At 37.3% G+C, this 27,762-nt stretch overlaps 1 protein-coding gene across 1 annotated transcript; it reads right to left on the reverse strand.

Annotated features, from left to right (window-relative positions):
• Nucleotides 1-460: 460 nt before the first annotated feature.
• Nucleotides 461-6,837, reverse strand: ASIP (agouti signaling protein; the record flags this gene model as incomplete). The annotated part of the gene is made up of 3 exons (XM_084296735.1): nt 6,666-6,837; nt 2,909-2,970; nt 461-637 (listed from the first exon to the last, which is right to left on the reverse strand). Exons 1-3 carry the CDS (start codon nt 6,817-6,819, stop codon nt 461-463), a joined length of 393 nt encoding a protein of 130 aa, XP_084152861.1. The 5' UTR covers nt 6,820-6,837.
• Between the last annotated feature and the right edge of the window lie 20,925 nt (nt 6,838-27,762).

Genomic DNA, 27,762 nt, shown 5'->3' on the forward strand with positions numbered 1-27,762 from the left:
ATTGTGGGCAAACCTCTGGTCCCTCACTGGATTAACCAGTCCTATTTCAGTGTGACTGTGTGCTGTTGGTGCAGGTTTTGCAGTGCTGGTTAGACCGTACTGAATTCTTTGGTTAACAGAACCCTTCAAAAACAAACAAAAAATCCCACTGATCAGTCAAATAACCCTAAAACAAAACAAAACCAAGAACCCAGAATTCTTCTTAAATGCAGGTTAGTTTTGCTAAAAATGCTTGTTTAAGGCCTATCTATCTCCCTGTTTATCTGCTCACTAAAAAGCCATCTTGTTTATGACAGAATTCTCCACATGAAGAAAACTACCATTGTCCATTGAAGAGGAGCAAATCCAACCTACCAGCTTCAAAGCTTTCTAGTTAAATTGCTATGCACATTAGACAGTTTGACATAAACACTTGAGAAGCTAATGAAAGACAGAAGCCGTAATGTGTTCCTGATTTGGTTTAGCACTTTGGGTTTAACGTTAGACATTGGCAGATGGTCTGAAATATCCGGCATTTGCACAAGGCACAGTAGTTACAACATGAATTCAAGTGTGGTTTGCAGGTTTTGAAATTTGGCACGCAGTCAGCTGCAGGTGTGGGCCTTGGTTTTGGAGGTTTCTTCAGTTCAGCTTTTTTCTACAACAACAACAACAAAAAAAAATTCATACAAAGGTAAAACAAGTATGGGTCAGAATAAAGGGTAGATGCAAATAAAATGAGTTATGGGAACTTGTGGCTTGAGGTTAGTAGGTGGTTGCTAGCAGTGGGACCTATGTTAGGTAGCAATATAGGATTGATGTGGTGGGACTGGATCACAGGAAATACTCTCTTGCTGCAACCTATCAAGCAACAACTGCGTGGGTCTGGCTGGGATGGAGTTAACTTTCCCTGCAGCAGCCCATAGAGTGCTGTGCTCTGCACTTGTAGCCGGTATCACACCAGTGTTGTATCTGCTGCTGAGCAGTGCTGGCACAACATCAGGACTCTCTCTAACACCCCGAGAGCCAGTAGGTTGGGGGTGGGCAAAAAATGGGAAAGGAACATCACCAGGGCAGCTGACCTAAACCAACCAAAGGGATATTTCATACCATATGGGGTCACACTCAGCAATAAAAGGTAGGGAAGGGGGAGGGGAAGGGGGGAGCCTCTCATTGGTAAAATGACTGTCCTCCCAAACAACTTCTACATGTAATAAGGCCTTGCTTCCCGGGTTGTGGCCAAACATTACTCCTTGGTGGGAAGTAGAGAATTTTTTTTTACTTTCTGTGTGCTTCCATACAGTTTTTTTTTGTTGTTGTTTATTTTTTTTCCTTTTCTCTTTAATTAAGTTATCTCAAACTGTAAGCCTTTTTTCTTTCCAGTGTAATTTCTTCTTCCTCTCTTCTGATAACAGGGAGTGAGAGAGCAGGATGTGGTGGAGTTTGGCAGCCCAGCTGGGTAAAACCACAAGAGTTCCATATTATAAGTAATTATAAATGTGACTCGATAAAGCTTTGGATTATACTCTGAAGGGAAGAATATGGCATCACCAAAGAAAGGGACACACAAATTTTCAAAGATGATGACATTATTATAGGTAACAAGTTACTCTTGGATCTCCAAAATTTTAAAATGGAAGAATGAAACCTCCCTGTCATCTGTGGGGATCCACTTTGTTTTATGAACTGTGTGGCTGAGAGAGAGGGGAGGTTATTTGGCAATACTCTACCTCGCAAGGTTAGTTTGGCAGTCTGCTTTTGGAGCTTGGTAATCAATTGTGCATTAGATTTGTGCATGGGAATCCTTAACTGCAGACACAGCTGAGTGAGCTGAAAAAGATCTAGCCTGCCTGAAGAGTGTTGGTACAACGTGATTTGGAGAGGGAGAAAACTTTGGCTTGGTCAGCATGTGCCTGGGACCTGGGCAGGATCTCTGGAACCTTCTAGCTACAGCTGCTCTAGGCAATTTTTTAACTTGGTAAGTTTGCCAGAAGTTCCAGTTGTGAGGTAAAACATTATGCGGTCTATAAATGCTTGAGGCACTTTTAATACCAAGTACTTGAACAAAGTTTGATTGCCAGAATGTCCTGCTCTGAGGAGAAGGAGGAAAAATGTGACCTCCTGAGGCTTCTTTCAATCTGAGCCATCCTTCGGATTTAGGAAGTGTTCCAGGGAAAGCTGACCACACAAGACACCAATTAGAAAGGAAAAGGAGCTCTAAATGTTTCTGGTTGCAGCTATTACTGGTTTCGCTGTAAATGGCTATTGTGACTGTAAATGGCTGTCGTGACAAACTAAAAATAAAGTAAGAATGCTATTTTCTGCTCTACTAGAGAGTCTTTAAAAATGTAGGAGTTCAGTCCAGGTAATATTTCATATTTAATACCTAATGGCTACAGGTTAAAGAAATCTATCAATCTGTATCTACAGATTTGATAAAATTACTTGGTAATATTTTTCAAGCAAATAGCAAATTCTTTGGATGCCTCTACTTCTATTTTTTAGCACCCATAGTTAAAAATGAGCAGATAGTGGATTTATGCCCCTGGGCTTCAGAGCCCGGACAGTTAACCTACATGGCAAGACTGGGAATGGTATCTTTTTTGGGAGATATCTAAACAGTGTTTTAAATATGTAAAGCGACTCAAGGCTAAGTTACCATTTCTATAAGAGGACCATAAAATAAAACAAACCAAAACCAATTGAAAAACAACAATAAAACCCAATAACCTGTAACAAATCTACGATCATACTTTTCCTTCCATCATTCATGTTCTTCATCTGTTTCTACTGTATTAAGCTTCAAACTGTATACAAATTATTTAAATCAGGGAATGACTGTAAAAGCTTTTCAAATGAATGCACTGAGGAAAATGATAGAAGTAGCAAACCATTCCAATTTGTTGATATTTTCTGAACAGCCACTTACCTTGGAAGATTTCTTGTTCTCTGCCTCTTTCCTGCTGACTCTCTGGGATCTTTTAGTTAAATCTTCAAAGAAAATATCAAAATGCGTTATTAAATCAGCCTTACAGCAAATATAATTTAATAGAGATGCTTGATACTATTTTTGTGCAACAGAAGGCAGATAACCTGCATTGCTACCACACCACTGCAGTCTTCCACAGCTGAATGTTTTGCAGTAATGAAGTTCTAGGAACTGTCCTCACTTAAAAGTAGCACCTGAACTTGTGCTGTCGCTGTTGCTCATGTAAAACAAAAGAGCACTACATTTGTATTTTAGGAGTTGGTTTTTTGTTTGTTTGTTTGTTTGTTTGTTTGTTTTTCCCCACAGTTGCCCAATGTGTTTTTTAGATATTTGGACCAATGTGAACAATAGTTTCAGATAAATAAAATTCAAGGGTCCTTGGTAAAAAATTAGGGTGTTAATGCACATCAGTCATGTGAACAAAAATGGGAAAAACCTTCAGAATGCCAAAATTTGTTCTGTAAGAGGTGGTGTTACCTACATAAATTTGTCAGGAATTAAAAAATATGCTCTGGGTTCTCAACTCTGGTAGATGATCTTTCGATTTGGTACTTTTTTTTCTTTTCTTTTTTTTTTTTTTGGAGGGGGGAAGAAAATTTCAGACTGCCTGATGTAAAATTTTTGGTTTTATTTTTAGATGAAAACACCAGTATTATGAAATTTCCTATACTATCATTTGAGGAATATTAGCATTATTACTATATCAGCTCTAAAATTATTTATTAGTGTATATTAACTTAACGACTAAGACTTATCCTGGGATCTAACACAGAAAGACTTTTCTGCTAAAGTGTGAGGCACTTCCTGTCTCACTAATCTATCATGATATTTTCAAAATCTTGGTTATCTGTGTGTGAGGTTTGTAATAAGCACAAGCTCCATGTAATGAATGACTGACATAAAAAGATTTACATATGCCCACTGATGAATAGCAGCTTCTTGTCTATTCCAGAACTTGCTATAGAGATTTATACGAACACTTAATAATTGCCAGAATTTGCAGAATTACACAATTAAGAATGCACTGCTTGGCAGTTTCATTTACTATCCTTGCATTATTATAGAGTTACACATCTGTCTCTAAGAGACAATGGGAGGAACAACTGTATTTCAGGCATAAAGAATTTCAGGCCACTCAGTAAGAGCATGGCTTAAGCACGCATCATACCAAGTGGTATTAGGGGTTTAGATCAGTTCCAGCTGGCACATTACGTTGGTTTTGTTATACTGCCCTTTGAAACTGGGTTACCCTTTGGTAACTGAGTTGCTTCTAAGTCATTTAATTCTACATTCATTTAATTTTCTACATTACAACTGCAATTGCATTGTAATGTTTTACTTACAGAATTGTTTTCATTTTGTTCATTTATATGTTGTATGACGTCATTAAACTGAGATTTATACATTGCTGTGACAAAAATATGTGTTAATTGTTCCAGGCAATTTGGCAAAGAAAATGATACCCAGTTGGCACCTGAGAGGGAAACAAGGAAATGCTTTTTTTGAAGTATTTGTACTGTAGTCATCTCTTCCTTAGTTCCTCTGCATTAGGTAAAACACCTGCCAGTAATTTCATATTGCTCATATTCTATTTACCATGTTTTCAACTACTGCCTAATTAACCAGCTCATTACAAATCTCATCTATGAAAATACAGAGAAATGTAATACAGGCTTGTGCAAATATTAATAATACACACCTCTAACTTCTGTTGATACAACTGCAATTTGAAGTGTTATAAAAACCCTGCATTAATTAGGTGATTGCATCATGTTCTAGTTGATGCTAGGAATTCCTCTGCTTATGTTTTAAAACATGATTCAATTCCAGTCTCAGGTTTTATTGAATTAGAGCCACTCATAACATCATTTGATACCATGACCACTGTAATTTACTGGCAGGTGTGTGATTGCAAGTGAGGTTTATTACTTGAGTATTGCTATAATTACTATTTGAAAAATAAGCTGTAAATATGAGTGCCTCATCCCTGTTCTATGTGGCCAATCAGAAGGGACAGGACTTGTAAGAAAATGTGATTTGGATAGGAAGCGATAAAATTTGTAAATATGTAAACAAAGATGATGAGAAATGTCTCTGCATGTAGTAGATTATGTGGATCACCACGTTAAATTCTAACTGATAAATCGTAAAGAAATCAACTCCTTAGATGTATTAGGAGTGGAGAGTTGGCTTTGGTTATTTGAACACTTACTATCAATTCTGAATTAATTGTTTCTGTGGTGGTGATGGGAAAGACCATACCATCTGCCTTTTACCATGGCACTGTAGTTATAATAATACCACCACATGCGGCATCATCCTCACCCCTGAGCAGTGGAAGCAGCAGCAGCTTGCTGTAGGACTGCGCTGCTGGTTGTAGCCATCTCTGTGCCCACTTCCTATATCTGGCTGCTTTTCCCAAATGCTTTCACCATTTGCATTTGTTTCTCCCATTGTTCTGGGCAGGACTGGCTCCAAATCATTGCTCTATCCCTCTAGCAATGCTTTCCTCTCAAGCTCTGTGTACGCTCGTTTAAGAACAGCTCCGTTTCTTCATCTAGCTGCTGTGTAATGCACAGAGCCTAGCAAAAATAAGGGGAAAAGGATAGCTTCTAGTTACACCTCACAGTGCACTAGGGTGAGGCAAGTGATGTTATTCCCAGCTCACTTCAGTGAGAATGATGAGACTTGCTGGCATCCTCCTGCTCACTGTGGAGGTATCTGCAGGGCTGGAAGATCACCTTGGTCCAGTAACCCAAGTGTGCTGCTTCAGCTGCTAGAGCAAAACGATGTCAGATCTGAAAGATCATGGCTAGAGACTGTCTTCCTAGGTCATCCATTAACGCACAATTTGGACTGTTATATTTAGCTTTGCAAGTTATAATTTATTTATTTATTTATTTTTAGCTAGTAAATGATAAAAGTATTGTGGCTTCCAATTGTCTAAAATAAAACCCGGAAAGGTTTTGAGCATGTGCCATTTCAGCTCCAAAGTAAACTGTTTTAAAAGGTATGTCAATTCTACTGAGTGAGAAAAATTGTAGTGATTTCTCTCAGCTTTCTTACTCACTTTGTATTGCTCCAAGTGTAGATAATGAGGCAGCGGAGGATCAGGCTGGCCTCTCACTTTTGAACAACTGGGCTGTAGAAAGGCCTTGAGATACCTCTGGAGATGCCTCTTGCCACAGGAAAGTGAGCACAGACATGGTCAAGAGTTTTGTACAGAGAGCAAAAGAGTTTCAGTACAGGGAGTTTTGCATCTGTATTTTCCTTTTGGGAATAAAGATACCAAGAACCAAAAAAGCAGTCTACAGAAAAGGAGAGCATTATGCCAAGATATGTTCAGTTTTAGCTGAGCATATTGTATTATTTTGCATATTATAACTGTTTGGAATTATTCTTGCATTTTGGATGTCAAATGTTCATTCTGTTTATATGCATATAGGAGAAGGACGAATGCAAAGGGCATATATTTTTATTCTTCTTACATTTTTTCTTTTTCTTACACTTAATTGTGGTTTGCCACATTGCCATTCTTGGGTACTGCGCCTGCACTGCTACTGCACTTCTGTATAGTACTAAGGCATTGTATGAAATTGCAATGTTGTAGTAAGCTATCAAAATAATACGTATTAATCAACAGCTGTACTTTCTGGAAGTGCTGTTCATTTGGCATCGAATGGCAGATTTTACTAACCTACTATGGAGATGGGTGGGAGATCTGACAGGTGCATTTTGTTGTTCCTTGACAGGTTGCGTTCTGTCTTCTCCTCGATTACCATGTGAGAATTGGTAGCTCTGAGCAAATTGTAGCAGAGCAATAGGCTTAGGAAGAGGTTCTTTTTTTCCATCCTGGGGAGAAAAAATCCCATTGTCAAAAAAACAAGATCAGTCAAAACCTGCATGTAGAAGAAAAGCAAGGAAATGAGTCTCAGCAATAGTTTGCTATCCTGTTGATCAATTGTATTAACATACCTTTGACAAGTTTTGAAGACCCTCCCTCTGTTGCCACAACCTTTTAAAGATGATAGTGAACAGAGGCAGAGGCTTTGACTCGTACCTTCAGTGCCCTAGGATGCACCCTGCCTGGTCTCATGGACTTTTCTACGTCCTCTTAATTTAAGTGCCCTCTGACTGCATCTTTGCTTGCAGTACGTAGTGCTGTGTTCCTGCAGGCTCTGCCTCTCGACTCAGGCACCTGGGAGGCCAAAAGCAGACCTGACCTTTGAAAGCTGAGGAAGACATTGAGTACCTCAGATTTTTATATGTCCCTGCTCCACTGAGAACCTGAGTTGCTCTCGATGGGCCCAAGGCCTCCCTTGGCTGTGTCATTGCTGGCTGTGTGGATGGGCACCATCACTATCAATAATCATCTGTGGATACATGCAGATTGTGTGGATAGTGAGTCCATAAAAGTACTTTTGCTAATGATGATTATTGATTATATATCCTTGTGCACAAGTCCATCCTCTCCCTCTGGCCATAAGTGCAAGGTTGGTGTGAAAAACCTTTTTTTCTGTGGAAAACATCCTGTTTATCGCCTATCTGCTACTGACCATAATCAGAAATCCCTTTTTTACTTTTATTTTATTTTATTTTATTTTATTTTATTTTATTTTATTTTATTTTATTTTATTTTATTTTATTTATTTATTTTTTTTTTTCTGTTTAGGGTATTTTCAAGACATACCCTGAGACTATTTTTATACTTCTCCTCTAATACCTCTAATTACTGGTATTGGCTCTGTTTCTTCTCCAGCCTACTTATTTTCCCTTTGGCTTTCCAGAAGTTACTCTGGAGGCAGAACTGCAGGTGAAGCTCAGTGGTTACATGTCTGCAGCTTGGGAATTTCATTCATCTGCCCAGGCTGCTGCCAGATGAGTGTGTCTCCCTGATGCCCCTGAGATGCAGGACACCAATCCACTCCCTGCTGTGGCCAGCTGGCAGCAAGAACCCAGTTTTCCCCTTTTATAAAATAGGTTTAAGTAAATCTTTGTTCATCTGCAGCAAACAGTGTAATTCTTAAATTGTTTTTAACCAGAAAAAATATGTGAATTTCTAGGATTAAAATTTTCATAGGTTGCCAATGTGATACATCCAAATTTCTGCTTCTTCTTTAAATTGAAGAAAGTCTATGAAATACTATTGAGTCAAGTCAGACTGGCAAAGAGCATTGGAGGGCTTCTTTCAGTTCATTCTCTTACTTTTGTTCTTCCTTCCAGACTCTTTTCCCCAAGTTTTTTGTTTGTTTGTTTTCATTCCCAGGTACAGAGGCCCAGCACCAGGCACTGTCTGTTCTCTAGTTTTTCTGTACCATAACCACAATGAGTTTACTAAAACAAATTCTGCATGTTGTGCAGAGACAAGTGTACAGAGACAAGCATTTGAAGCTGTTTGTTAAATTTCAGGGTGATTTTAACTTAAGCATCTTCCCGAAGTTACTGAACTCATTCTATCTTTCTTGCTCCCCTACTCCTTTTATTTCTACTTTCTGTTTTCTGGTTCTACCTTTTGTTTCTTCTCATTTTCAGCTATGCCCTATGTCCTGTTGTTTTTGACATGGACAAACCTTAGACAAATGCCTTTCATGCATTTTTTTTTTCCTTTTTGTACTCTTTTATTGTTTCCCTACCCTGTTCTCATCATCCCCAGCTCGATATTCCTGAGGAATGGAGTAGAAATTGAATATATCTCCATGCACAGGCCAAGTTTGAGTGCAAAAAAAATAAATTCCAAACTTAACAATTTTGGATTTCAAATAATAGAAGGGAAAGAACTGGATATATTGATCACATCATGACAACGACAGTGTGATGCAGCGTGAGGAAAACATGAGAGAAGCAGCCCTGCAGCTCCCAAGGTCAGAGCAGCAGGAGGGCAGGAGGTGCTCTGGGCACGCGGCAGCAGTTCCCCTGAAGCCTGTGGAGAGGCCCCTGGTGGAGCAGGTGGATGTGGGGGGAACTGCCACCTGTGGGTGACCCATGGTGGAGCAGTTGCTCGTTCAGGACCCTTCCAACCCCAACCAGTCTGTGATTCTATGAACTGGGAGTGAAGCTACGCCTGGAAAGAAGGGGGTAGGGGGAAATTCTTGGTTGTTTTTGTTGTTGTTGTTTGTTTGTTTCTCACTATAGCATTCTATTTTTAATTGACAATAAATTAAATCTTCCCCAAGACAAGTCTGCTTTTTTTTTGTGATTGTAATTGGTGAGTGGCCTCCCTGTCCTTATCAACCCATGAGATTTTTCGCTGTACTTTCTCCTGCTGTGCTGCTGAGGAGAGGAAGTGAAAGAGCAGCTTGCTGGGCACTTATCAGCCAGCCAGGGTTACCCACAGCACTAATACACTATTATTACATTCTCTAACTTCATGGTTTTGAAAGCATCTTACTAAAATATACCTTTCCATCATCTCCTTGATTGTATCAAATGATTTTCTTATATTTTCAACAAAAGTAAAATGTGCTACCATGAAAATTGTTTCAGAGTTCCCTCTTTGGAAAAGGAAAGCAGTTTGTTGGGTAGCTGAGATATGTTCTATATCTGCAGCAAATTGGCTGTACTAACTTTGAGCAATACTCTTCTTGTGTCTATATTACCTGTTCCTTGATTAAATAAAGAATCATAGAATCACAGCATATCCTGAGTTGGAAGGGACCCACAAAGATCATCGAGTCCAACTGCCGTCTCCACACAGGCCTACCCAAAAATCAGACTTCAGACCATATGATTAAGTGCACTGTCCAAACGCTTCTTAAACTCCAACAGGCTTGGTGCCGTGACTACATCCCTGGGGAGCCTGTTCCAGTGTGCGACAACCCTCTTGGCGAAGAACCTCTTCCTGACATCCAGCCTGAACCTCCCTGCTTATGGGAGATTCAACCCTGCATCAACCCTGCCTGAGGCTTCCTGAGCACAGTTCAAAGTGACAAGTGAGGCACACAGTTAATCTACACAGATTTTTCATGCAGGAATACACAGTGTCTACCATGACTTGGTTTAAATATATTTAAAATCCCTGATTCACAGATCCTGTATTTATTACTGTTATATATAAATCAAATCATTTTGAACTCTCTATGTGTTTATATAAGTGGCAGATAACTCAGCACACAGAGACTCTCTCAAACTACACTGAGTTTATTTTATATTCTGCAGCTCCACTGGTCTGTCAAAACCCTTGTAATTATATAACCTGTATGCCACACAGTTTAGAACAAAATCACTTGAGCTCAGATGGGCTGAAAAGGAAGAAAATAAATTTCCATTTTGAGGATTTTCAGCTGAGCCCCTGTGCCATAAGTTCATCATAGCTCAAATCTTAGCATGGTAATAAAGTGTGAGAATCAGTCTTTACAGTAGCTAGAATCTATGACTCAATTGGTTTCAGAGATCAATTGTGTTGGGGTTGGAGTCCTATTAGGAGAGAAACTTGTCCATTACACTTGCTATAACTCACTAAAAATTTCACTGCTTGCTCTCCTCCCTGCTATTGCTCATTCAGAGCCTACTATAGCCATCTTTGTCCGCTGCCTTCATTGTTCAGGATGGAAAGGGCAACAAACAAAGGTTTAAATTATGGGAGAAAAGATTTCAATGACATATAAGGAAAACCTTTCCAATGTTTGTGATAGGGAAATATTGGAATAGCTTGCCTGGAGGTAATTATGCATTCTCCAGAGTCAGAGATACTGACGAATGAATTAGACACATCTGTCAGTCTGGTCTGCTGTATCATTTCTATTTAAAACCAATACAGATACAATTAATGAAGCAGGCAAAATTACACTCTCTTCAAAACTAGCCAGTGTGATGGTGTGTGTAAAGCAAAGAGATGGATCCTCATTTCACATTTCATACAGATGCTAGATACTCTAAGTGAGGGTGGAGTGAATTTTAAAACTGAGAATAGTCTGTTAATAATGGAAACACTTAGATACAACTAATATTGAAGGAAACAACTCTGAATGCTGTTGTTCCAGTAAAGTGGAGAAGGCACAAGCAATCAATAATTTTAAATTTGTAGTGATCAGTATGAACTACGGGGTTCTTGTAAACTGTTTTATGGATACTACCTGTAATGTGGCTGTTAGGCTTGTCGCTGTATGTTTATATTAGATTTAGAAGTGACTATTGAACTGACGATTTAGAAGAGCTCTTGAGAAAAAGGTCAGAAGCTGCTACAATAAGACTGGGTAAACAATATGCTGTTAAATATTTAGGGGAGAGCAGAGTTGTAGTGAAGCTACAGGCTTACAAAACCAAACAGGACCACTAAGATCATGTGGTCTGATTTATTCTGCAGCAGGCCATAGACCCTGCCTGGATTACACTGCTTAATTCTTAATTAAACTGAGTGATAAAGATTCTGGTAACTTGTTTATCTGATTGGTTCAATTTCATTTTCCAGGACCTGAGTCCTTCTGAACCTTTCTCTTCACTGTAGAAATTTGATTGTTTGTTTGTTTGTTTGTTTGTTTTCCCTCCTAAGAGATGGCTAGCTGAGCAAGTAACTTTCTAATATTCTTCTGGCTCAGCTGAACAGGTTGAGCCCAAAGAATTATAAAATTATAAAAGAAGTATAAATTACTTTTCTCTCAGTACTTCAATTATCCACGTGGATATATCCACTATTCAGTTATCTATTTTTTCATTAGAAGCAGAGGTAGTGTTCCTTTAGTGACTTTGCTGATGACAAGGGATCTCCTTACTCTTCTCTTTTTTTCTTTTTTTCTTTTTTTTTTTTTTTTTGTTGTTTTTTTTTTTGGTTGTTTTTGTTTGTTTGTTTGTTTGTTTTTGTAAATCAAGTTCTCTAAGTCCTTTTCCAGTTTTTCTAAGATCTGTGTCAAACCAATATGATGGCCTTATTATCCATGTAATTGTTTAACTATAAGAAATTATTTAGCTGTTCCTTGACTTACTGAAAATGTTTCCCACCCAGCTTCCCCAGTTAACAGACAGCACTTGCTTTAAATTGGTTACCCAGTCTCCCTTCAAAGAGGAAAGGATTCTGCCAGTATAGGGGGAAACTGTGGAGGTGTGGGGAGATGGGTGAATGGGTGAGCAGATTGATCAATTGACAATCAAAGCACTGACTACAGAAAGGACTCCAGATTCTTGCCCTAAGGATTTCAGGGGGAAGGAGCGCTCCTCTTTGATGCTGAATTCTCCTCTCAGTTATGAGATACTCCCTGCTTGTAAGCTGACCTGTTAAATGCTTTGTGGTAAGTTATTTAGACTTGTTGATTTAAAACACTTTCAGTACCTGTCTTCTGAATAACTGTTGGAAAGTAAAGTGTGTTTTAATGTTTTTTCTTTTACCCCAGTAGTAAATTTTTTTTTTAATTTTGCTTGTTTTGTTTTGTTTGTTTGTTTGTTTTTTTCTTTCTTTCTTTTTTTTTTTTTTTTCTTTCTTTTCTTTTTAGCTGAAGGTATTCTCTCATGTAATAGATACAGATCGGTGGGGCTCTTCTCCCTTGTTATCTATGAGCCCCATTTAGAATCTAATCTGCCCACATAGATTATCATTTTTCTTCCTGTTTGTAAGCGACTTTAATTTTCTACTTTATTATTACTAATAACAAGTTATTATAAAATCTTCTTTTAATTATTATTATTTTTTTAGAAAAACAACATTCTGATTCTCAAGTTATTTTGAAGTCCAGGGGCAGGACTCTTTGTTTGAAAGCATGCTCCTGCCTCAGTAGATTCTAGTCATTGTATAAAATGTTCCTTAAAGTGTTCTGAGCTCAATTTCTGTTTTGCCTAGCTTATTTGGGAGAAATATATTTTTTTTCAGCTCTATGTAATTGTATGTCTTCAGAAGGTGGAAAATGGGGAAAGTACATGTCTTTGAAGAACGTAGGAAGGCAGAAGCTGTAAAACTGTTTGCTCTACTTTCACTTTCTAGAGAGACTACTACATGAAATTCTCATTCACTTATTAGTTTCTAAAAGTTCACATACTGCTTTGATTAACAGACATGATCTTTTTGACAAGTCCCTCTATTCCTTCCTTATGTGTGGCTATGTCAGAGTCTCTACAGGTCTGAGTATGGGACTTTTCCTATTTCTATTCCATAGAGAACCTGTATTGTCTTAGATTTGTGTTCTGGTTTTACTCTCTTTGTATATTCTGGAACAGATTAACTTTTATGTTACAACTAAGACATCTAAGTGGTGATTTATTTTATTTTTAAGGACCTGAGTTATGAGATACTTAACTTGTGACTGGTAGAAGCTGACATTGGATACTTTTCAGAAATCATTTGGGCAATTATAATCTTCCTGGTGATGATGGTAAAGTGGTAAATCAGAGCAATGATCAAATTATATCTAATAGAAAAAATGAAATAAAATAGCTCTCTTGCTTTTTCTGTTGATTAATTTTGAGATTTAATTGAAAATCAGAGGACAGAGAGCTGCTATCGGGAAGGTAATGGAAGACGTGTTCAGAGTGTAACATGATATCTATTTGCAGTGGATGGAAAGCAAAATGAGTAATAACAGATCTACTGCTAGTAGTAGCTTCTATTGTGTGGTACATGCATAGAAGATTGAGGTTTCTAGACATTCCTCCAACATCTAAGCAAGGTTATATTATCACAGCTATACTCTGGACAAATAATGGCAGTTGGAACCATTGGAGTTTGCTGCTACTTAAGGTAAATCATTTGTTACAGTTATGTACCCTTTTAGAAGTGAGAAAATAACATTATGACTAACTTTGCCTGTGTGTGGAGAAACCTAGCATCAGTGAGTCAGACAGTATACCATATGGAAGAAAGACGTTCTAACAATCTCTGGTATCTACACAAGATCAACAAGGGATCTGAACTGTCTACAAAGTGCTTCAAGGCACGGCTTTTTTTTTGTAGAAGAAGGGAAATCCATGTGTGTCCCATAAGCGGTAAATGGGGATGAGGACAAATGGCTGAAATATGTATTAATTGATAAACTACCCACAGAAAAACAATGTTTTTGAAATGGGGAAAAAAAATATAGTCATGAATCTAAGGGAAAAATAAGCATTATGTTTCAAGGATGGGGAGATTCTCTTCTGGAAAGCAGTGAATCAAAAGGTTTTGGGAGTTGTGGTGGAAAACAGCTCCCGGTGTAACACAAAAAGCATGAATGTAGCACTTGAATAAGAAGAGAGGGCTGACTTCAATAGGAGAGAATATTTATTTGACATTGGTATGGCTATTATTGGAAGACACTCCAAGAAGAACACTCATTGAGTGGAAAGAGTTTGGATAAAACAAAAATGATCAAAGGAGTGGAAAAGTATGTCTGAAAAGAGCTCTTGAAGCTCAAGCTGTTTAATATCAAAGAGAAACTGTAGAGTGTCTCGATCACTGAACATGCTTGGTATGGACAGGGGGGAAGGAGTGACAGAAGACTTTTCGAGTAAAATGGCAAAGATATAATGAGATGAAGTCAGGTCTAAAGTATTTCCAAGCTCTTGACTATTCTGGTTCATTAATAATTATGTTTTAGAACAACTGCTCAAAGGTTGAAATGGGTTTTCTACTACAAAGACTTAAAACAATACATATATACTTTTTCTTTGAACTAGGAAATGAAAATTCCAAGCAAAGCTGCTGGTATTTGCATCATTGTCTGTTATGCAGTAACTACTAGTGAGACCTTCACTTTTATTTGTCATTTTACAAGTGTCTGAGTCTGTGCCAGGATTAGGAATATTCACTTCAGCTCGGGCATGCAAGGGGTACACTTCTCGCTGGTAATCTTGGAGACAAAAGTGCTGTGTTTGCTGTTATTGCATTGCCATGCTTGGTTTTCCTACTGGTTTGGTTTTCCTACTGGCTCAACATATATCCCCTATTATTTATTTCAAAGTGTGTTGTTTTACTTTTTTTTTTTTTTTTTTTTCCAAACCCTGTGATCTCTGAAACCCCTCTAACTCCAGGAAAATAGATTGTTTTTGTCTTGAGCATCAGGCTTTGAGTCAGGCATGCTGAAGGAGCATGCCTCTGAATCCTAGAGGACATACATTGAGAAAACAAGGTAAACAAGCTTTGAAATTTAACATTCAAAAGATTAAAAAGTTTAGGGCAAATCCCTAAATAATACATGTGTGTGTATACATTAATTTTTTACTTTGTTTGTATACTCTATTCCCTCAAATGCAAACTGTATTGTTTGCAGATGATCTGCCTGGAGCTGCTTCTCTGCCACAAAAAGAAGATAGAAAATAAGTCTCTTCTGATCCAGCATAGTTTGGGATCTGAAAGGTGTCTGTATGGATTCTTTCTAACTTTTTAAAACTGATCACAGGCATGAGCTGGATCTGGTCAGCACAGAGCTTTATTTGATTTTTATCAAATGTCACAACTGATTCAGTGTGGGTTATTGTGTGTGCTTCCTCTCAGTAGGATTTGTCACCTTTAAAACATTTGTTTTTAAGCAAGTATATTACTGCTACCTATAAATGTGTCTCATTGGCAGCGGCAGCCTTCGTAAGGGCTCTGTGCTGAAAGAACGTACCCACTGCCATCGGCTGCTGGCTTCTGCAGCCTGCTCTGAGCTCAGCTCCGTGTGGCAGGGTTGCTTTACACTGGTGCAGGAAATACATCAGTGGTGGACACGTGGCAAAATCCACTAAAAAGTGTGCTTTACAGGCAAAAAAAAAAAAAGCTATATGTTTCTATGAGTACTTTCACACATCTTAAACTGAATACTTCTATTGATGGGATGAAACCGTGCTTAATATTTTGCTAAATGGTGAAAATGATCATGTTAAATAGATATGAATTGCTTAATTAAATGCTGTTATTAATATAATGGTTTCCTTAGTATTTGTAGATGAGTGACTTTTTTGTTTTTCTGAGATGTTTTTTTTGTCATGAATTGTTAAAAATGCAGATAAGTGAGTGAAAAGGTGTAGTTAGCCCTGTTGGAGCAGGGCACCGCTCCATCCTGCCTTCTGCTTCCCTAGGTCTCTTTTATTTAATATGAATTAAGTATATTTAAAATTTTAACCCACAGTCAAAAAATATCGAAAAGAAAGTGTGATTTGAAAAATAATTTGCGACAGCTATTCAATAAGTCAGTGGCTTTTTCCATTAACATTTCTTAAAAACAGCAAATTAAAAACTTCTAAAAAAACAAAAAACCACAATGAAACAAATTTCCTATGCAGTATATATATAACACAAGCACATATATACGCTTAATTAACATGCTGTTAATTATCTCAACAAAACTTTTAGTAGATTTTTGCCGTGAAAAGTACAGAGAACTAATTATGCATGTATGTCTGCATGAGTTTGAGTATCTAGATTTTTGTCATGCATAATGGATCAAAGACAATACTAACAAGAAAAACCTATACTGAAGTTGGCATTTTTTTCCATTTTTCAAAGCGAATAGTTTTTTCTTGTGAAAAATGAGAACTGTATCTTTTTTTTTTTTTCTTTCTTCTGGTTATCTTCCCTAGCCATGATTGCTTTTCTGTTTTCATGTTTGAGCTGGAATACTCACTAAAGCTTTCTGAGCCTGTTTCAATATAGAAGAACAATTCCCATAGAGTGGGAGATGCATAGGGAAGTGCAGCCTTAATATGTGGAAACCCAACAAAAATGCATGTTATTTGTAAAAACAAAAACAAAAACAAAAAACAAACAAAAAAAACTTCAAAAAAAACAGAACAACCAAAAAAAAACCATGTAGCCTCCAAAGAGCTTTTGAGACAAACAGTGAAAACAACTTCCCAAGATGTTATGAGGAGACTTCAAGCTATCCAAATAAAATGCATACAACTATTAAAAAAAAAAAAGTCAGATTCTACAGTCAAATACTGTCTTTAAAGAACTCCTCCTGTCTCAGTCAGAAGTCTTTCTGATATTAAGATGGTCCAGAAACTATGAAAATATCAGAGAAGCAACAAATTCACTTTTGAAGCTGTGATAAGCTATTACTTTCATCATATGGCTAAAAATCAAAAGAAAAAATAGCTGTTTAATATACAAGGAGAAAGGAAGGGGAGAGGAGGAAGCAAAACAAACAAAAATATCAGGACAGCAGTAATGAATGCATCTCGTCAGGGAAATATCTGTACATTTCATTATATTTCTTAAACTGAAGTCACTAAAAATCAACAGAATCAAATTGAGAAGAAAAATGTCGGTATTGCAAATGGCAATCATAAATAGTGTCTTCATGCAAGCAACAACTACTTTAACTCACATAAATTATATCATAATATTATGAACAAAATATATTTCCTATATAAAAGATATTAAAATATATGAATACTATTAATACTAATGGTGGAACACTAATTATGAATATTACATGCTATAGAGAGAATTTACAGAGCAAATTAGAAAAAGAATTACAGTCCAAAGTTTGAAGAAAAAAGCATTACTGCCCCCAAAATAAAATCTAAAGCCTTAAAATCATTCAGAAATTATAAAAGCTTCAGGAAAATAAAGATTTTAGTGTTATACAGTAAGTTTATTTGTTTCACTTGAAGGACAAAAATTAAAACCCTAGCCAACTTCTTCAAGCAGTGGAGAAATACAGCCTCTGAAATGTACTTAACATTAAAATCATAATACAGTAGTGCATAGAGATAATATAACATTTAAAATAAAGAGTTTCAGAAAAAACTTAGCTATATGTCGACTAAACTAAAGCACAATTTGCAACAAAACTCAAAATACAGATAGATCAAACAGAATCAAGGCACTCTAAACCGCCGACGATGCTGAAAAGGAAGAGTTTGAAGCCAAACACAGAATGGGAGAAAATAACTGCAAAAGAGCAAAAAAGTAAAATATCAAAGACAGTTTAAGAACTTTGCTGCTTCCCACACCATGAAGATAAATTTGCACAACTGGTAAGAATGCAAAGGAAGACAATTATCTCTGGTGCAATGTAGCAGTAAAACGCAACCTTTTACATCCAAGCAATACAGTGGAAGTCAAATGCCCTGCAGAAGAGGTTAAATATTTTGGTCCTACCAAATTAGCAAGCTGTTATTCTATTTATCAGGCTCAAATGAAACTTAAAGCAGCTGTTCTCCCTTGTTCTGCTGATCTGCAGAGGATATAGGCAAAGCTTTTGGAGTTGCTTTTAGTCCCCCCTTTCACTGCTGAGCAGCCTGCTTTTAAATATCACCTCCTCCCAAAGCAGTAAAAAAGTGTTTTCCGTGTATTAGCTGACAAAATTTTAACCACAATGGACAGGCTATTCTTTTCTGCTTCTTCTCAGTGCTTTTTTTTTTTTCTTTTTTTTTTTTTTTGTTGCTCTGAAAAAAATCTGTTGGAAAGTTGACCCTCAGCTCCTCCTTTTTCTTCCCATTTGAAAACCAGGGGGACAGTCCTGTTGCAGCACTCTTCAGGCTGAGGCATTTTCAGCTGATGGCAGCAGAGAAAAGGCAGCTAGGGGTTATTTTCTGTCACTCAGGTAGAAACAGTTATGTAATGGGAACAACTGAAAAGACCTGCCGGTAGAAATCATGCTCATCAGACCTTATTCAGGGCCCGTTCCTGCAAGGGTCGGTCTCGGGCAGCCGCATTCCCTGGAGGGATCATTGCAGATGCTGGGTATGTGTGTGAGCAGATCTGCAGCAGTTGCCTGAATGTGATAATAGCGATGTTTTAAACTCTGCTGCAATGAGATAATTATAGCTCGAGCAACAAAAAGGAGCAACATATTGGAGGAAAGGTGGTTTTTGTTGTCTGTGTGTACATGTGTGTTTTAAAGTTTAATAACTGCATGTGCAAAAAACAGATGAGTTTACCAGAAGTGGGACACAATTATTTGAAATGTATCGGATGTCCCTCTTTAATTTCAAAGCTATAATTTTGCTTTCCATACACCACAATTGTACTTTGTAATGGTATATTAATACTTTATGCTGGCTATTTTACAGCCATGTGTGCTTCACGTGTGCCACAAGGTGTTTTTGTTTTTTATACCTACTTGGTTGAGTTCTGTGCAATGGGATAGATGGAAATAATTAATCATGAAGATGTTTAGCCTCTGACAAAGCTGCAGCCTAGGGCACCGAGTCTTGGTTTAGAATAAGTGACAAAGTGTCAATAGATTTTTGTATGTCGAATGGGGTGGTGGTGGTGGTGGGGCTGATATATGAAATAAAGTCGTGTCTCCTTTTGTCTCCGTGTGATTAACAAGCTGTTTGTGAAGGCAGTTGTTCACTGTTCCCTCTGGATCTCATAACACAGCAAGGATTATTCCTGAATAGGAAAAATACCTCCTTTGGTTGTTCTTTTATTTTCTTTTTCTTTTTTTCTCGGTATGTCTCCTGGAACATGGTAGTTTAGGTGAGAAAGAACGCACTGAGATAACATGAGCTGAGGATGCAGGTTTATAAGCATTTGTAAAAAGCATGGGGAGATGGGAATTGCTGGAACAACTCTGCACACCCCATGTGTTGGAAAAATTTGCAAAAATCATGAGTTTAAAAGAACACTTTGCTGACTGCAGCCATGTATTTGCTTGGTTTAAAATACTGCACTTGTATTATTTTCTTAGATATGTCATGGCTGATTTTCTAAGAAACTACTGTTACTAGCAGTATTGGATGCCTGTTCCATTATAGGCTAGTTTATTTAAAAAAAAAAATAAAAATCCTTGGTTTCTGGAGATTTCACATTTCCCCAGTGTTACAGTTCGTTTTCCTGCCCCAGAGTGAACCATAACAACAAAGAGGTCAGGGTTGTGCCATTTAAAAAATAAAATAAAAATAAATATATGACACAGATATGGAAGGTAAAATGCTGAGGGTACAAAAAGCCCATAAACATGTGCTTTAACAGATTGCCAACACAATTTAAAATAAAGTGAGTTAGAATATTTACACACTTAAAAGTGATTATAGATTAGTATACTTTCCTGATTCAAGGTCACGTTATTTTGAAAATAAAGACATCAACAGCAGTTGTAAAGTCACAATGCAAAAATTCCAGGTTTACATGAGGGTAATTAGAACCGGAGAATAAAATTTGACCAAAACTCAGCTTTTCACAGAAGACTTGCATAAACATACAATATCACCAAGAATAGATACGGGGTGTCATTAATTGAAGCAAACTTACGGCGCTGATGTAGACTTCCAGCATTTAGATTAAACCTCACAGGGGTGGGGCAAGGGGGGTTTTCACTTTTTCTTTTTTTTTTTTTTTTTTTTTTTTTTTTTCAAATGGAAAGACTTTAAGTCAATGAAAACCTTCTGTATCCAAGATGTCTCTTTTGGAAGAGCAGTTGATGAAACATGTTTTCCTATGTTTTGCTCTGATATTGTCAAACTAAAATCTCTAAGTGCAATCAGAGTAATAACTAAGAATTTAGTACTTACATCATAAAGGAATAAGAGGCAGCTATGCCTCACGTTTATAGCATGACTTTAATTTAAAGCTAATTAATAGCTTTTTACTAAGATGTGTTGCTTTAGTATGGCAGTAATAGCTCATCATCATATTTTTTTCCCCTTAAGTTTTTTTTTTTTTTTTAAATGGGAAACCAGCTTATTCTGGCCAAGCCACAGTGCTTTGGAAGCCAGTAAAACCTTTTAAGAAGCTGGCCAGCTGGCAGCTAACTAGTTATTTGTTCAAGCTTGTGTATGATGCCATTATTTGTACCATGGAAATTGGACATGTGGGGCAGTCTCACATGTGTAGGCTGTTTTGCTTACAATCCTTTCATTATCTAATTCAAAGTTAGTTTCTCCATTTTGGGTTTGAAATGTGTGTAGATAACTCTACACAGATTTTGTGACATCGGTTTAGGCAACTTAGTCCAGATTGGATGTTGCTTATCTGTTTTTACAGACAAAACGTAGCAAAAGGTCTTCAGAAGCCATCACGTTTGTTACTCTGTCAGTAAAATGATATCACAGAACATTTGGGGATTGCTTTGTTCCTACTGAAGGAAACAGTGCACAACCTTCCCTTTTCCAAAAAGCATCCAGAATGTTAGCTTGTCCTGGAGCACTTAGGCACTACCCTCCAACAGTATCTGCACAAAGGAAAAAACGTGTCCAGCGACCAGAAACATGGGTGAAAGATGTCTTCTGTGTTACTGAACATGTTTGAGATGCTCAAGGAGCAATGCTTGAGGCAAAGAGAATGATCAAATGTGCAGTGTGGTGAAGGTGAGAAGTAACCTAGGACAGTGGGAGGAATATAGGCTGACATTAACACAGTGTATTGATGTTTTCATTCATCCTTCTCTACTTATCTTCAGTTTTGTTGGGTGATGAGTATAAAATGACATAGCAGTAGAACCAATGAGTTGAAACATTCCCAGTTTTTAAAATTGACAATTATCAATTATTACATGAAAAATTTTAAAAGCAACCAAACATTTCAAAATGAAAGAATTTCAATTAAAACTTTGTGCTGATATCTGCAGGGGAAATCTATGGTATCAACTGTTTCCTTTCTTTTGAAAACATTGTTCTTATTTTTCCACTTTAAAACTTCAAAACATTTTTTTTCAACTTGAATTGAAAAATACCATAGTCAAAATTTCCCTTAAAGGAAAACCTATTTTTCAGACAGTGCTTTTACCTGAATTAAGGCATGATTCTTCTCTTAGCTTCTATTCCAGCACCAAGTCACAAAATTTGTATCTCTTTTGTAAACATTTATGGGATTTAATTTCAAGATAATTACAAACTTTCTCCTTTAAAAAGAAAAAAAAATCAAAAAAAGAAATTGCAGGAATTTGTTTTATGCTTCTTTGAATTAAAGGTCAGCTGTCACTCTGGAGAGAGTCTTCGATCATCAGGAGCGTTGGTTTGCATTCACAGTACCAGCCATTGCAACCTTGTGAAAAACCTTTGTGTGCATTTGCATTTGTGTGCATTCTCCTCCTTTCTGTTTGATGTCAGTCAGTTTTTTATTCTCTCCCTGTCTTGCTTATGTTTTCTATTGTTTTCTTTTTTTTTTTTTAAAGAAAAAAAACCAACTTTTTCCTTACTTCTTCCTTCTTTCCATATTGTTTTTTCTTCCCCTCCTGTACTATCAAATGAACATACTTCCCTATGACACTTATTTTTTCTCACTTTTTCTACCCAACTGTTTCCAATTTTCCTTGACTCTCCAGAGTCCTTTCTCCATGACTTTCTCCAGACTCTTCTTTCCCTTTTGTTCACTTTTATTTTTTTCATTAGGTTTCATTATTTTTATTATTTTTATTTTATTACCCATACTGTTTGCTCTCATCTGTTCCCCCCATTTTACCATCCTCTCAATATTCTCAGAATTTCTCCTGGCTCCCTCACCATACCCTTCATCACGTCCCTAATGCAACACTGCACAGCGTGTTCATTCTTTCCTGACTGCCTCAAACCTGCACCTGGTACCCCTCCTCACATGCATATCTTTATGCAGATGTTTTTGGTTGCATTAGGATGGGGATGAGACAAGGAGTTTTCCCCCCGTTCCCATGAGGATCTGGAAACACATGTGGTCTGTAGGCCATTCAAATGTGGATCTCTGCAAGGTCCACTGAGCAGTTTGTGGATAGTTATAAATCATATTTTAACTGACCCATACTACCCTATAATAAGGACTTGATGTCTTTCATGAATGTATGAGACCAGACTTCTCTAAGCAACATCTCTTTGATTTTGAGATTGTGCTTATGTAAGAGAAAACAGCCTGGTCTGCCCTTGTCTATTCACATTTATACAATACAAGAATGAAACTTTTTCCCTCAGTTGCAAATGCTTTTATCAAGGAACTATTGCTATTCTGGAAAACTTTGAATGAGAAAGAAGCCTGGCATAAAGCCAAGTTGCTGTCCTTTACAAGACTCTTGCTGATTTTAGTAGAAAGAAGGGTGTCCACTTCTGTGATGGTAACATTGGCAGGTGATCTAAGCACGTTTGCTAGAAGGACAATCTGGAGGGAGAATTGCTGCTCCTCTCCAAGAGAAGTAACACTTGTCTTTGGACAAGCTCTTTTTCTGATCTAATTCTTACTTTGTTGTTGTTGTGAGTAGATGCAACAAAAATATGAGAAGCAAGAAAATGCACACCTAGCTTTGCAAAAAATCAGTGGGAGGCAGTTTTACTACTACTTCTATGGAGTTGCACGGCTAGAAAATTACTTTCTCCTGTAATAAACTAGGAAGAAGACAGGTCTATTTGGAGAATAATCAGAGAAGCCTTAGCATTTGGAGAAGTGTTATGTGATATGGTGCTTACAAGTGAAGTAGATCTGACTTCTGCATTTGAGTAAAATATTATGAATAGTTGCAGAACACTTTGGTATAATAATACAACTTTAAAATAATGCCTTATCTTTAGGCTTGAGAGGATTGGTATTTCATAGTTTATCCTTATAGCTGAAAAATCAAAGTATACTATTTCAGGGGAAGCAGTCAAAACTAGTAACATCAACACACAGCTACAGGTTAGGACTAGATTTACAGGTTAGGCTTATGCAGTAACAAGAAACACCAGAAGTTTGCAATGTTGTCTAACATGGTCATTCCCTCATTCTTTTTCATTTCTATGAAATTCATAATGTAGGTTGTCTTTCACTCCCTTGATCTCAACTATTCCAGACAGATTTAACCGTATGTCTTTATTTGTTGCCCTAACTTTCAGAATTTCCTCCCTAATGATGTACCTAATTTGGGATATGATTTTTACTTTGCAATTTAAATGTTTTATTCCTCAAAGGAAAGAAATATATAGAGTATGATGATCACAGAAATGTTGAAAATATCAAAACATTGTGATTGGAAGAATATTAGGCAAAGTGTTGATTAAAGAGCTTAAAAATAAATCCATGCCATCTCATATTATGCTCATTTAATAAAGGTATCTACCCATCAAGAGTTAATCCCAACCCTTTTTTTTTGTTTCATATTTAATCAGAAAGGGGTTTAATTGAAGGCTAAATGATTCAAATTTGCCTTATAAACTTATTTGTCTTGCTCCTGCTTACACTGAAATCAGCAGTAAAACATTAGAGCATGTGTCCTTAAAATTTATTTCACTTGCCTGATGAATAGAAAGTATGTACAGTATTCATAACAGAACAGGTAGAGTGGGGCATTTGGGATAATGCAGGGAAGAAGGAGGCAATAGCAAAATAATCTTAAATCTGGGAGGTATACATTAATTACTGACAGTAATATTGTGTGGATATGTAATTTCTTGCATCTGTTTCAACTCTGATCTTCCAATCAGGTTTTCCAATCAGGTTTTTAGGATTGAATCCTTGAATTGTAAGGATTTTGGGGAAAAATATTTTAATTACTTATTGAAGTACCTGCTATATTTCTGGTCACCGCATAACTGATTTGTGGTGCATCATTATGCCTCAAATTGTCAAATATATTGGACGTATACTGTGAATATATAAAGTGAGGTTTAGGAAGTGCTTCAATTCTTACATTCATTACATTAATTCTTTGAATTTTAAATTGCAAATTCTAGTGATAGTCATGACTGTGAAAGGAAAAATAACATTTTAATGACATAGCTGATTTATATCTTGCGTTCATATCTTTATTTATTTGGATTACAGTCATAACACTTGTCGCATCTTAGAGATGTCATGCACTTTGATGGGTGTATTAAAGCATTAAAACAGGCTGCAATGTTAGTGTTTTGGAACCTTCAAAACAGATTCAAATTGTTCTACTACATCTAATTTTTAAATAAACAAATAAAAGGATTTTAAGTAACACATAGGATTAAACTAATACTTCCTCATTTCTCTGTTGCAACGTTTCGTATCAGAATGTTCTCAGTAGTTCTTTTCACAATAAATCCAGTACATTTTTGTTGCAAAGGAATTAGAAGGGAAGGGGGGAAAAATAATAACCCCAAACCAACTTTACAACAAACTTTGTGTTGTTTCCTCCCGCTCATCCCCCCACTGGTTACAGCTACTTGAAGTGAATTGTTGATTTAATTGTAACATAAAAAAATACCTGAACTTGCCATCCTCCCTCAACAAATGGACTTAATGTTATTGGAACCTTGGTAGGATTAATGTTAAGTCATGTAAGTCTGAGCTGCTGTCTGGGATTTGCAAAACCATGCATATATGAAACTGAGCATCACATTTAAGCACCTATTCACTAAATTCTTTGAGTAGTCAAAACTCCTACCTTTTGATTTTTCTATATGAGAAAGGCAACTGACATATGGTCCTTGTTAATGCCATCAATGTGTTTACAGGGTTCAGAATTCCATGTATACCATGAAAAGACCAAAACATCTTGCATAAATCTGAACATATACACTATGTAACATTTACAAAAAAGAGTTTCTGTTTCTGAAAGAGGGCAACTAAAAAAAAAAAGGGGGGGGGGAAGGAAAAAAAACAGCAAAACCAAACAAACCCACCACCACCAATCTAACATTCAATTAGATCAGTACTGAAACAGACAACAAAAGTTTAACTCTTCACTATGAAGAAACTTTCTTTTTGTCCAATAATATAGAGTTCGAGGCCAGTACAAGACAAAATTCTGAACACATTAAAAATACATTTCCAAATATCTTTTGATATACAGTCTAAAGTGTCCAACTTCTGAAGGCAAAATGGTAATATGAAAAAAAAAAAAACAAACAAACAAAAAACAACACTATCTTGCCCATAAAAGACAGTTGCAGAAGTTAATGTTTTAATTTAACTAAAACTTATTTTCTTCATTTCAATATAATCAGTTTTTATTTCATGTAACTGGTGAATAATTATTACCCTTCATGTTTCAACTGACCAGTGTTATTCCTCTCAGGGTAGATGATATACATACATGTGTATATATAAGCAGATTGTTTAAACCATAGATTTCTCTGGTCCCTGCATTTTCATTTTGTCTTGCTAAACAACTCCACATTGCACGTAAAATTCTTGCTGGAACTATATATCATAAAATATTTCATTGTAATTTAGAAAAAGAATATGAAAGTACAAATTTATGAAAAAATTATGAATAAAAGTATAACATCCATTTAAATAACAAAACATTTACTCACCTCAGGCATGTAGCTGAGGAGAATGCACTTCCAGCCAGATTTGAAAGTCATAGCAGAAGTGCTGTACATTGACCGGCAGTTCTGTCTTTTCTCATTGCAGGAGACTTCACTACAAGTCAGGTGAAACTAATCCTGCTAAATCCTTTGATTTATCTAAGTATTTACGGGTAGCTAAGGTTTTAAGGCATCTTCTTCTCTTAAAAAATAAGCGACTGACGAAAAGGAGGTAACTGTAAAAGAACTGCAGTAGCACTGAGGCATCCTGGCATTGTAGTAGCCGCCTAAGGGCAGAAAGGACAGCAGGATGTGCTCAATAGATTTTGTTTAGCTGTATTAGAAATGAACTTCCAAAAGTGTTTACTACATACCTTTCTTACTGGTCTTCAGCTGTCTGTATTGTTAATGTTCTGGTTCTGCTTCTTTTTCATATAAATCAGAACTTTCAATCAATGAATTGAAGATGTGAGAGGACTTGCTTATATTGAATATTGAAGTCATGTTGGCAGGGGTGGTACTTTTAAAGGGTTATAATTTTTTTTCCCTCCCTCTCCAACGCAAATGTCAAGTAGGACTAATGCTGTCAATTCATGTGGTCCTTTGTATGTACACAATAAAAGTTTGTACATCAGGTATGCAAGATGTAAAAGACCCGGTATACAGTTCTAGAGGAGCAAGCAGCCAATACTGTCAAACTGTAACGTGGTTTTTGCTCTGACCTGTTGGTTACTTGTCTTGTGTCTTTGGTATTGGCACCTATTTAAAGTTGAAAGCAAAGACCTGAAGGCTTTATTTGGTGTCCTTTTCATAGCAGGTTCTAATCACAGAAGGAGGTCTGTGGGTTTAGTACCTTTCTTTTTGAAGAGGCAGGGCATTTGAGTATCCTGACACTAAAATCAAGCCACTGAACACTTGGTTTCTGTCCTGTGTGTGGTGGAGGAGAAAGGCTGATGAGCTCTTGGGGAGTGCAGAGAAGGCAAACACCTCTTGCTGGTTCCTTTGAGTTCCCTTGCTGGGACGTCCTGGTTTAGCTCCAGGGCTCTTCTGCCGAGGATGTTGGTGGCTTATAGACCTATGTGCAGCTGTGGGCCTGGGGCTGCTTTTCTTCTGCCCCCTTCAGCAGTTCGGAAACCTATTCCTTCCCCAACAGAAGAGCATTTTTCCTCCCCCCTGCCTCCACTCTGCCCAGCCCAGGACCCTCACTGATCCCAGAAGTGCTGCAGCTCTGCTCCAGCAGTTTGCTCAGGAATCACAGGACTGCCAACAGCTAGCAGCAGAGGAGGGGGAGTGCAACCTGGCTCTAGCGCCTCTTCTTTCCCCACTCCTATCACACTGGTAGCACTGCCACAGCCTGGAGACAGAGAAGAGATGGGACAGGGATGCTGCAGGGTTAAGCATTTAAAAAAAAAAAAAAAAAAAAAAAGAGGGTCTGAGTGGGCTGTGTAGGGTGGCAGAGTGAAGCAGAAAGCTGCCATCATGGGTAATGTGACTATATGGGTAGCTGGTATGTGCTTGTAATGTGCCATCTGCATTGCTACTGCTGTGGTGTCAGTACCTCATCCTTCGCCACGCTGACAGCGCTGTGTGCTGTGCAGGGCCTGTCCTGAGCCACGGCCCTGTCTGGCACCTGCTGGCCGTGGGTGAGCCCAGAGCATTTTGTACAGTCTGATTCATGAGGTGTTCACCTTGTCCAAGCCACGCTCATGGAAAATGTAGGTATGGATAATGCTATAAGAATCATACCTCTTTCTCCCTCCTCCTTCTCACCCTATGTCGTGTGAGGGCTGGGAGGGAAGGCT

This window comes from Netta rufina (genome assembly GCF_964035555.1).
Source record: "Netta rufina genome assembly, chromosome: 16".
NCBI lineage: Eukaryota > Metazoa > Chordata > Aves > Anseriformes > Anatidae > Netta > Netta rufina.